Source organism: Styela clava, chromosome 6 (genome assembly GCF_964204865.1).
Source record: "Styela clava chromosome 6, kaStyClav1.hap1.2, whole genome shotgun sequence".
Taxonomy (NCBI): domain Eukaryota; kingdom Metazoa; phylum Chordata; class Ascidiacea; order Stolidobranchia; family Styelidae; genus Styela; species Styela clava.
In genome coordinates, this window is record NC_135255.1 from 4257610 (window position 1) to 4270193 (window position 12584).

The 12584-nt window shown below is 34.0% G+C and overlaps 1 protein-coding gene across 1 annotated transcript in view; it reads right to left on the minus strand.

The window, feature by feature from the left end:
* Nucleotides 1–9286, minus strand: part of LOC120331920 (uncharacterized) — a 32541-nt gene extending 23255 nt beyond the window's left edge. Inside the window, exons 1-4 of the mRNA XM_039399100.2 lie at nt 8746–9286; nt 7526–7676; nt 6944–7060; nt 5844–5896 (exon numbers count right to left, since the gene is read on the minus strand). Of these exons, the coding sequence (XP_039255034.2) occupies nt 5844–5896; nt 6944–7060; nt 7526–7676; nt 8746–9119 (695 nt within the window). The 5' untranslated portion in view covers nt 9120–9286. The remainder of the gene's footprint in view (nt 1–5843; nt 5897–6943; nt 7061–7525; nt 7677–8745) is intronic.
* Nucleotides 9287–12584: the final 3298 nt, after the last annotated feature.

Here is a 12584-nt window from a genome sequence, read left to right on the forward strand (position 1 = left end):
TAGTCATATAATATAATATAATATGGAGGTGGGTGGCAAAAAATCGCAACGTTGACATTTCTAACGTGTTGTTAGGCCACCATCACACACAAAGAAATTGCAATTCGGAAAATATTAATTTTTAATAACGGATATGACATCATCGGATATGCACATCGCGAGAGAACTAGATCTAACTCGAATACCTAGTCCTAGTCACTAACACAAAATAAAGTGGGCGATGACACATGCAAACAATAGGAACATATGTTGCAATAACCTGAGTTGCCCACGCACTATATCGGACAACATGAAAAAAATGAATTATACGATGCAGCGTTTCAATATAAGATGCAAAAAAACATCGAAAACAACAGGTGAATTGCTGAAGATGGCGCTCAATTGTATATTAGGAATGAAACTTCAACTCAACTTATACCTTGAATCGGATATTTTAAAGATAAATATGAAATCCTTTCCTTCCCTACCGTATAATAAAGCATCGATTTTGCACTATTTTGCAGATTGCAGCAAAGGAGAGAGCCTTCAAACCAAAGCAATCGTAAACAAACTTTCTCGACTATTACTCATCCATTCACGTTACCACCAACACAGGATGAAAACTTGTCTCCCGCCAAAAGTCAGGCCGTCGCTCGCGTGTGACCGTAACGGGTTCGCGGTTGACTCTTGGGAAAATTAATGACAGCACCGACATCGAGTATCGATGAGTCACCCATTATAGCACAGTTGGGGGCATGTGCACGTCAGTTATATAAATTTAATCCCGATAAATATATGACAGAAATTAATTTATATCAGAAGTTTGAGATTTGCTAAAATCGATTTATTGTTTGAACAGGACAGCTCGATAACCGGACTTTTCGAGACTATATGACTAATTGTGACACCACATTAGGCCAGCTGCGCTCTTGAAATTGGATGATAAAGAAAAACTATTATAACTATAATTATAGCAATATGGTACACGCAAGTTTAGATAATGTACCACAGAATGAACTTAAGTGAGAGCCCTCATCATCCGTCAAAAAGTCGTCGGAGATGTGTGAACGCGTTTGGTGGGTACTATCCAATCAATGGCCCAAGGTCGGCAAAATGCACGATTTGCGGTAGAGCCATTATTTGGTCAGCGATCATCATAAGTTGTTGGCAACAGGTGTTTTCATTTAGACTAGGAATCAAATTTCATTTACCCCTTCACTCATTTGTGTTCAATTTCGATCACATAAATGAGTCCTGTATAAATAAAAAAAACCAATAAACAAAGGCTGTGTTTCTTATTAAATGACAATCTGAAGAGGCAATCAAAATATTAACAAAATTCACCCTGTTCGATTACCAGTGATTACAGCTGTGCCAATATACATACAAGTCAAGCGTCTTAACCCATTACACCCCCTATGAATACCAATCAAACAAAGAAAATGTCCTTTTTATGTGGGTTTCAAACAGCCGCCTGGCACACAAAGAGTCCCGATAGAACGGGGTGTAGACAATGATACAATAATAACATTGAAGCAAAAATGAGTCATTTACCAGTCAAATTACATCGATGTATCAAACATGAAGGGCAGATAAAAATAACTTTTTATATATGGGGATGTATTTAACCATATCTCTTTTATTTATTATTAGTCTATGGTGAAATATACGCCAGGCGTGAGTTCATAAGACTAGTCTTTTTTAAAAAAAGCCATGTTTTTTTTTCATTCCAAGCTGTGGAAATAAATTACCGTGTTGTCACGGGTTCACGAGCGCAAACTATAATTAAACGCCTGCTTAACGAGGTGTGTATTTGTACATAAAACATAGCTTTCTCAATTGTTATGATTTGTGGAATAGGGAAATGTGGATAGAACACGTTGCGGCTTATTTCTTATTAGCGACGACGGGCGAAATATTGCGCCATAAGGGCAAGAGGGTTGACACAATATCAATATATATCACGTATAAAGGTTATGGCAACGGTGAAATACTGGACTCCACTCAATAACTTACTAGTTCCAATTCTTGATTTTCGAAAAATATCACACAATTGTATCAAAAGTATGATCATGAGAATAACATGCGTCAATTATGACGTAATACGGCAGACGACAAAAAAGGACGACGAATCGACGCCTAATTTTTGAAAAGTAAGCTTATAACGCTTCAATGACAAACAACCATGGGTGTGGTCCTTACAATATACACAAACTATCAAGTCGAAAAGGGGAAACGCTGTATTTCGTGGGGACTGTGATGAGCGAACAAAGGTGGAACACGTGCACAAACGAACGAGTGAGGCGTGGGAATGAAAAACGAATCCGTAAAATCCCAGAGACACTTCAAAATTAGAAACTGTAAGCAACGAACAATAAAATTTCCACTGCCGCATTAATTCTGGATAAATCAAGTAGTTTATTTTTTGAGGTCAAAGTGCGAATGTGAAATAGATATCTTTGTAACGTACAAGAATGATAATTTTTAAAGCCTGCTCCTTTTACCCTCTTAATAGAATTTTCAGAACCTTCAGAAAAACAAAAAAAATTGTTGAACTTAATGCCTGAAGTTTTGGCTTCGCTGCATTGGCCTATATCAAGGCACATCATTCAAGTGATCTTCAAATGCATTCAAAATATCCAAAATCAATTTACATATGAAACAAGTCATGGTTTTGTCTATAAACATTTTCTGGTGAAGAATATGCCACAAAGAACCTGTGAGCAATTCTTACAATTTTTCTTCAGTGATCTTATCTGTGTTATTTATATCATTAAAGTAGACCAATGCTTCAAACAGTATCCGCTAATAGGAATTGGAAAACCCGCTTCTCGAACTCGTGTGCAATTTACAATAAACAAACATTGAATCAAATTTCTATAATCATAGAGATACATCCGCACTCAGACAAATTTTCATTGTCATTCACCATGAAACAATGTATATAATTTCTAATTAGCTTAGGAAACCTCTACATTAGTTCCGGATAGGACTTGTACAATTGTTGGTAATAGTGGACCGTTATCTGTTACCACAACAATTACATTGAAAGAGATTGGAGTTAATTTCTGAACGGATTTGTTCTGTATCAAATTAACTGAGGTTTAACATTACGTTGCGTCCAAAATGAGTCACCGAATATACAATGGAAGGGGGCGACGCACCAAAAATAATAAAACTAAGAAACACAATAGAGAGCGTTGGTCGCTTGTTTCAGATAATTCCTTTTTAAATTATTATGAAGGCTACGCACGCAAGGTCCTCAATCGCTCAATAGTCGAAAGACGAGGGTCCTTTTGTCTTTTAAGGGGACACATTTAGGTTGTTATAAATGAGTGGGCGGACGAACGGCATGAAGAAAGGTAATACACTATAATAGTGCAGAGTAATATAAATCCCGTTTTGGAACAAATGAAATCAATGTAGTATTTCACCAGTCGATTTCTATACCCGTTATTTTATTCTATACTTTCCTACTCGAGCGTACTCAATGAAGAATGGAGTGCAACAGTCTCGTTTTTAGATGGCCATGGTAAAAAATATAAATCTGATGAAATCAGACGTGACTCACTACAATGGCGTCAGCTTTGTTTATTCTATTACTCGGACGTTCGCAATAACAAGGCCTGACATAAACGCTTATTCACAGTAGACGTACGTGATCGGCCCAATATCAGCGTAAAATAATGACGTTAGGGTCAAATATAGTACAATTTATGTAATTGGTAAGAACATACGAGACTTTATAATCACCCGCTGGTATACGGTGGCAACCTGTGACGTCAAAGATTTAGGTTGCAAATGATTCCCAGGGACATTTCGAAGTTTCAATGCTTCAAAAAAAAAACTTTCATTAAATATAACTTTCATTTTTAATAGTCTAAATATTTACATAGAGGTTAACTAATTAATTTCCTAATGGCCCAAGTTTCATTGGTGTGACAAATGTAATAGTTTTTTCAACTCCACAAATTTCCAATTCCCAATTTTGAAATAACTTCACGCAGGTTGAAAGCCATCTAGAAACATTTTAGATCCAACATGATTTACAAATTAGAAATTACAAGTGGTAATGACTAATGGCGTGTGGAGTTGCCCAGACGTGAGACAAGCAATTCTACAGTGATAACCACGAATGAGTAATAAGATGACCAACCAATGTCAGTGAATTATCATCACAACAACATTCGAGCATTCAAACATTGAACAAAAAGGACACTTTGATGGAATATTCCAGATGTAGAAAACGTTAAACGCATATATGAAACTTTGCAAATTTATTAGACACACATTACTGCCTATTATCTCACAAATTCATTGTTTACAATACATACAGCAGTTTACGAGATAATTATTAACTCAGAAGCATGCATGAATTTGAAAAATCGTAAAACTTTTCATTCATATTGAATATCTAGTATAGGATACTGAAACTTGAAGTTTTTGTGATGTGCGTCAGAAAGTTGTACTTAGAAAAGCAACAGTTTAAGTACGACTATAACAAAGATTTACGAAGTCATATACTTCCTCTTTACGCAATCCCTTCCTTATAGAATCTTAATCTGACGTATACAATCAATGATAAAGATGACAAACTGATGAGCATGATTTGGACAACAAACACCAAAACATAAAGTTACCCTTAGTATGAATCCTTCAGAATGCAGAAAATATTAAATAAATATGGACGGTTATATCGGTAAATCAATTTTGTTTTTTACAACAAAAATGGCTGAGTTACACATAAAACGTCCTTTTTTAGAAAGAAAAAGAGAAAACATCTTATAATATTTGAAAACCTGATGCCCGAATCAAGTTCAAGTATATAATACGTCATGACACAATATTTTAGCCTTTTCAGACCAATTTTTTATCAAATTTCAAGTAGTGAAAACAATATTATTTAATATAGTCCAAGCATTGAGTGAAAGGGAAATAGAAAATAAAGTTGACAACTACAGCTAACTCACCCAGTTATAGAATCTTGATTTAAATTAAAAAAATGAGAGGAATAAAACTTCATATAAATTACTGACATTGCAATGATACGAGAGGGCATCCAAAACAATGAGGCAATGTTGCAGACTTGCCTGCCCTATATACTAGCATAACACTAGTCTTGCCTCCGGCTCTGAATTCCCCAACCGGTGTGGCAACTGACGGAAGAACTTGAGATAAAGATCAGTCTAAAATTTTCATAACGCCCCGGAGGCACTAATTTACTAACAGGTCTATACGTAATGAATGGTTAGTGCTGATGAAATTTTGTGATGATAACTGAAGATAGCGAATCAAATTGGAAATCGTCAGAATATTGCAACATTGGTGTGAAACTTTCAAAAAAACGAGGGAATAAACATCATTTCAAATTGAGTGAATGAGACCTTAACTGTAATATACTTCAATGATAGCAGTAGGAGCTCAAAAATCACAATATACAACTTTTAATTACAATTACACAACTTGGAAAAACAACATTCAATCAAAAAACCAACTATTTTTCCTCAATGTTTTCCTGGTATCACAATAGTCAATCAATAAAGTTAGTGATGAAAAAAGTTCATGAAACGTTTCGTATGCTCTTGTTTGAAAAACAGCAAACCCAATTGTTTTATAAATAGTTTCGCAACATTGAATTAATTGCTCTATTAAAAATCTGTGGATAACATTGAGGAAGTTTATATTAAAATGAAACAACTTATATTCAGGAACTTAAAATTATTAAGAAGAATGGCACCGGACTTATTGTTTAATAATCTTAAAAGGGATATTCTAATTACAGCTGAACGTTTCTCCTAACTAGAAAACACAATTAAAATGGGAATTTCAGTTACAGAAATAAAGGATAAAATATAAAATTGTACCTTTCAAGTGGTGACGTCTGTCGGATGTCTTCACTGTTTCTTCTGGAAGTTGTCTGAAGAGTAAACATAATATTAATATTGCATAACATATTGTATGCAGAAAAATCAACCATAATGAAAAGTGACAAGAATCATACATCAAAAAAAGTCCATCTGACATAATGTTTTCACTCCAACTAATATACAATAGTTATGCAAATTGGATGTGAAGCAATGTCATCAAAACACACAGAACTGAATTCTCAACAGCAAATTCTCCACAAACAGCTGTCAGTTACATAGAAAATCTTTACCTGTTTGAGATCTATTCATTTCTATGAATTTATTCCAAACTACACAAGATGTATATCACAATAATATGGCAGCAGGAATAACACATAGAAATAAGAAAAATAAAGTAATATTAGCCTTAGAAACCCTAAGAACATCTTAATGGAAGTAATTCCACTCATCCAAGTTCGTCTACAAATCTACCTTCCCTATCAGAACAAGTCTCAGAAAGCATTGAGGTTATTGGTGTTAAAATAAAATCTATTTGGTCAATGATACATTCAGATCATGAGTTGAGATCATTCTCAAATGTGTGGGTGGAATGGAAAATAAAGAAACTTCTACCAAAGTTAATATTAAATCTTGTTCAAAGACAGAATAACCTTGCAGGGTATATTAATGCAAACAGTTGAACACAGACATGAAACAAACAAGTGATGAATCAGGTCTAGATAGTAGTCATATGTTATAGCATACATACAATGTGAGTATATTAGATTCAACCTGCTATGAGGTGAAGGGCTGACCAAATAGTATTGCTTTGATGCTTTCCTGCTTTTTATTTCCTTTACCACAAAGCTCACATAGAATCACTTTAGCATGGATAGCTGATACTTCCGCCTCACCATAGAAACCATAATTTGACTAAGGGTGATAGGTATATAAGGTTACAGTAGTTTTCATATTATTAGGGAATAGGCCAATGTGACCAGTATTTAATGCTGGTTGTTGATGAACCTGTATTCCTATGATCCTGTACATAACCATTTACTAAATATCGAAAAATTATTCTCCTAAAATATTATAAGTCACATTGAAGAATATTATACCTTAGGTGATCTATTTTCTAATTCAGTAACAATGGAGTGTCGTTGAGCCTTTGAAAAACTTTTGCTCCTTTTAAATCTTTCTTTATATAATTCACTGTCAGCACTGTCACTGCTCGCCTGAAATAAAAAATAAATATTTAAATTACATGTTACATTTTAATAACTAGTCGTTGAATTGACCATTCTAAAAACACAATCTATTTTATGCCAAATATAGGAAAGGTACAAGGTGACCCTAAAAAAAATGGCCTATAATTTATTCATTACTTCTTCGAAAAATAAGCAGATTTATTTAAAACTTGGGACTTCTGTTTGGCTATGACTGAACTAAAAAGAGTGATCTATGACGCTTTGTACAAAGAACATAATCTATGGCTAATTGACTCGTCAATTCAGAGAAAAAAAAAATTCCATCAGAAAGTGTATTGTACTATGCAATAGAGCAAAATCTCATTTTATGTGCGAGGAAGTATCGACAACGGTGATATTATCAAACACATTATATTAAAAATGATATGCTTCATTTCCACATCATATTTGTATTCAAATCTGAAATAACTCCAGTTTTTACAACATACTTACATCTGATCGATGACGTAGTGAGTTTGGTATTTCCCCTCTCATAACTTTTTGTAGGGCTTCATCATTTGATTCCTTTCGCAAAGGTACTCTTATTGGTGTTTGTCGTTCAGACCTTCCATCTGATGTACTAGGTCTTTGAGAATGATAATTCCTGCATAAACATTATGAAATATGAGCCAAACAACAAAGAGAAACAGGATATGCAAACTGCTATAAATCATTCGATCAACTGTCTGGCAGAACTTTGGATTTACCAATTTATAAACAATTTTTGTGAATGATTATTTTCCAAGAACGCATAATAACCAGATTTTCTAAGTTAATTACCAAGTCACGAATGACTCACTTCATGAGTAGCAAATGTAAAAAACATAAAGAGCAGGTAAAGTTGTTTATTTATCACAAAGAATCAAGGACAAAATAATCATCAGGTATGTCACATTATGCTTTACACAGCAGTTTATAAATTATATCATTAAATTTTCATGCCATAGTCACCAAGATTAAATAAGGTAAACATGACAAGTTGAAACAGGTGTACTCATATGATACTGTAGTCAATTTGCTAAGTTACATGCACATTGATACAGCTGATTTGACAAAAAATGTGGAACACTGATTGAATATATAATTGCTTGGTGTCAATTTCCAAAGCTTTGCAATATAGCTCAAGGTAAATAGTTTCATTATAGATGTAATTACATGCTGAATTGAAAAAAAAAATCCATAGATGGCCTAAAATATATTTTAAGCAGTTTAATAATAATAATATTACTAATAGCAGTTATCCTATGCATGATACCATACTGAATATGGGGTGAACTTTATAAAATCACCAGAAGGGCCTATTCTTAAGAAAGCAAGTCAGTTATGCCAACAGAATATGGCTATTAATTAAACATATGCAAACCTAAACTCGTTATCGGAATTGTAAATGTAGAAGACTTGATGACCATAGTCCAATGTAATTTTGAACAATATTGATTGTTTTTAAAAAAAAAATTGTGGGCCACAATTAACTGCAAAAAGTGTGCAATTTTACTATGGAGACATTCTGATTTCCTTCAAATGAATCAAAGCACTCTGATCTGAATAAATGTGAAGAAATAATGGTCCTCACTAATAATAGTAATACAGTAACTTACTAATAAATATGAGCAAGTAGTTAAAGAATTAATGATTCAATTACATCCTGTATCAAATGTTTAAAATAAACTCACGTCACGATCTTATTGCTTTGTGACTGCTGGGCTGAGACCGACCCCTGTGATTCATATCTTTGCCGAGATTCTTTTCGTATTTGTTCTGCAACGCCATTTTTATCAACAATGGATTTAAAAAAAACTTTCATAATTTTATCAGTTTGTTGCTTGGTTTCTTCAGCACTCGGCTTTTGATTATCATCTTTATTATAGTTGGAATTGGGCTTATTTGTTGAATGATAATTTTGTCCGGAAGTCACAGTTGTAGTGTTCTTAGTATGATGGCTATGTGGCATTTTACTTCCGTTTACAGAACCGTTTACCACTGCTTTGTTCACATTATTATTATGATTATGCTCCGCTCTATGATGGACTTGTATGCCAACTTCCATTTGAAAAATTTTATTTCAGTTCGTCAGAAAGACTGAAAGAGTAGTCTATGATGCAGATGTCGCAGTCAAAGTAAAGCTGTTCCGACTAAAGAGATTGACTATGTTGAATACAAACAAGCCAGAATATTGTAATACTTTATAAATATAATAAAACTGAAATATGAGAAGATACCCTGTAATGCTGTAATGTCAGAATGTGAAGTAGTACCAAGATGCCTAAAGCCAGAAAGCAGTACAGCAGTAACAAACAACTTACAAGAATGGCCTAGGAGATAGCTATATAATACCTAACTATTAGTGAACATTTTAAAATTCAACCACTTTTATAGTATCAGAGTATTGAGCATGATATGACTCGCCGCTGATACCAAGGTACAACTACAGAACTAGGAAATACTGAAATACCATTACAGCATTAAGCAGACAAGACATTTCACTCAACTAAGCACGACAATTCCGTTCGGACAAGCGATTTAGGCTAAACGTTTAATTGTAACGGTATTTTTGCCTGTGTATACAAAACAAGCACGCTCTATCGTGAATCAACATAAACGAAAATTAATACCTACAGGAATTTAACGTATCAACGGCGTCAGACATACTCCAAGCTTGCTATCCGACGACCAGTACCGCTCAATTGTAAATGGTCGCCAGGCATTGTTCGGTGTTTATATATGAGCAGGGATTTTTTTCCCTTCCGACTCCGATATCACGGAAAGTACCTTGACTGAAAACTGAGTCGAATTTCTATTGATTCGTGGTTCGATGTTCTTGGGTCTGTACATCGTTCGCCTGGAAATATAATGCAAATGAATAACTATTTCAGCCATTCATTTGCTCGTAATGTGAGAGTTCTAAAAGTGAGCCATCTCACGAGTCCATCTTTCACGCTTGCTTAACATTTGGGATCCAGACCGAAAGACACAACTGTCACAAGAAAGATTCAGAAACGTTAGGATACGTCTCTTTCGGGCGAAATATGATATGCATGATATATATATACTAAAACGACCGAAAAATATATCTATCATATAATTATATCGTCTTCAAATATTTATCAATCAATTTCATAAGATCGTATTTCATTCTGATTTAGTTAGTGTTTATGGGTAAATAGGTGATAGCTTGCACATACCGTATGTGTACTAACATTATTCCGTATTGTAATTTGTGTAACTAGTCAAAGTCCCGAAATATTTATCAAAAACAGCCAAGTTTATAAATAGCAAAATACTCTTTCCGTATCGAGTGATGGAGGTTTTCAAGGTTTTTTGTTTGCTACGTACAAAAGGCACATGATAAAATGAATATATATAACAGATAAATCGATAAACATGCAGACAAATGCATATTTTAACGTTGGAAATATTTGTTTTTTGCGAATTGTAACATGAACATTTAGCCAAAAACGACACTTATATATTCAAACCCTCATTTGGGAAGTCGGAGTTCGGCATAGCGCTATGTAAATTCAGTAAAACAATAAAAATATCGTGAATCGGAAGTTCATTCGAGCAGACAGTAAATGCTGAATATTTATATACAACATACCACTTCTATTATATATATATATATATTTGTACGTATCATTTTTAATATTTTCAAGATGCCCTATATAACCTCAATATGTATATACAATTATTATATGTATATATATATATATATATACGAGTAGGCCTATTGGCATTTTTTAAAGATTTTCCAATATCGTTTTACTGATAAGGACATAATTTCAAAAAATATCAGATTTTGGCAAATTTAGTAATATATATTCATATATACGCTTCAATTTGTTTCAGTCACGCCCAGTTGAATAATATTTAAATCCCGAGTCAAGTTCATCTAAGTACTAAGTCCAATCAAGTACTAAAATCAACTACGGTCGATTTGTTGAATCCGAAGGGTCGTTTACTCATTTCCTTTTCGACAAAGAACACGCAAAATCTGTTAGCGAAAATAACACGAAGGGAAACCACTAGGTCAATCTAAATACCGCATGCAAGTAATAACTTTGTCGAGTTGTTTTGTCGAATGTACTTGCCTGTTTTTAAAAAAAATGAAAAATTTTGACTCGACAACTTGATGCGTTGAATAATCTGAACGTTTTTTTTTCGAATCGTGAAAATACTATACCCGGGTTAAGCGATCGTTGTTTATCTAAAAAGAATGCTTATTTAGCATTAATAGCATTACCATGAAACATTCAAGAAAATACTATCCATCAAACCAAATGCGCAATGGGGGTGAACACTCTTCTGTTATAAAATGCAATTACAGTCAGAATTTAACACGGCATCAAATGTAGTTGGTAAGACATAAGACAGTTTCTACAGAGCTCTGTCTATTATGTTCTTTCCTGATATATCCTATGTCACAGTATATATATATATATATATATATATACGCAACACAAATAAATTCCTCATCATAACAATTTATTGCACCATGCACGTTTCCTATGTTTAACTCTCTGCATACTCCGCATATAGCAGATCAATAATAAATGAACCTTGTAGATTTGTTATGGAAAGAGATACGAGCTACATAAGTAAATTTAACGTGAATATGTGAGTGATAATATCGGCAAAACTCCCATGAAAGACTTTCACCACCGATACTTACCGATAATGAATATTTGTGGTCGAATTGTACCGAACCCTATTTTTAATATGTGCCCCTTAAACAAATAAGTCAAAACTTAACCCACGCCGCTCGAGCGACAATCGTTTGCTGAATCACATTTAATTCACTGTAAATTTGTCTTACTCTTAATCCCCCACATTATCGAGGTTGCAATAAACGTGCGGAGAAGTCGTGACCTATTCAATACGGATTGCAAATTAACATCAAGTCAGGATTTTACCGCTGTAGTGTTAAAAATGCTTGCTAAAATAACGTGATACAAGTTAATGTCAACGGAATTCAATGTGCTTGACACGTTGGGTCATGAACATAATCTGTTTATTATACAAGAGGTCATTCATAAGGCTTGTACGTTTCCAGACAAGGGTCACAGAAAGAATTTTGAGGGGTCCCCGAGCATTCATGATATGAAATCAAAATAGCGGCGTGAAACTACTCGGCATGGAGGGCAACCTAAATGGGGCTACAAGGTAACACAAGGACCTGCTCATAGAATAGAAGGATTCATTGACTTCAAAAATTGTTGATATTTGATCAAGTTAAATAGAATGTTTGTTTGGTTTTGTTTATCTCATCTACTATGAGAAATTTTGGACAGAGCACATCTCATATCATTTACAAATTCAAGGCGGTTGTAAAGAGTACATAAGGACAGTTACTGTGGATTTCAATGCTTTTAATCACTTATTAATAATAGCTCATGTTATTTGTCAAGGTCGTTGGACGATTTTATTTCCCATATGTTTATATATTATATTCTCCAATCTCCAGAGTTCGATTAACCATTAAGCAAAATAAGCACGTGCATCACGACATAGAGGG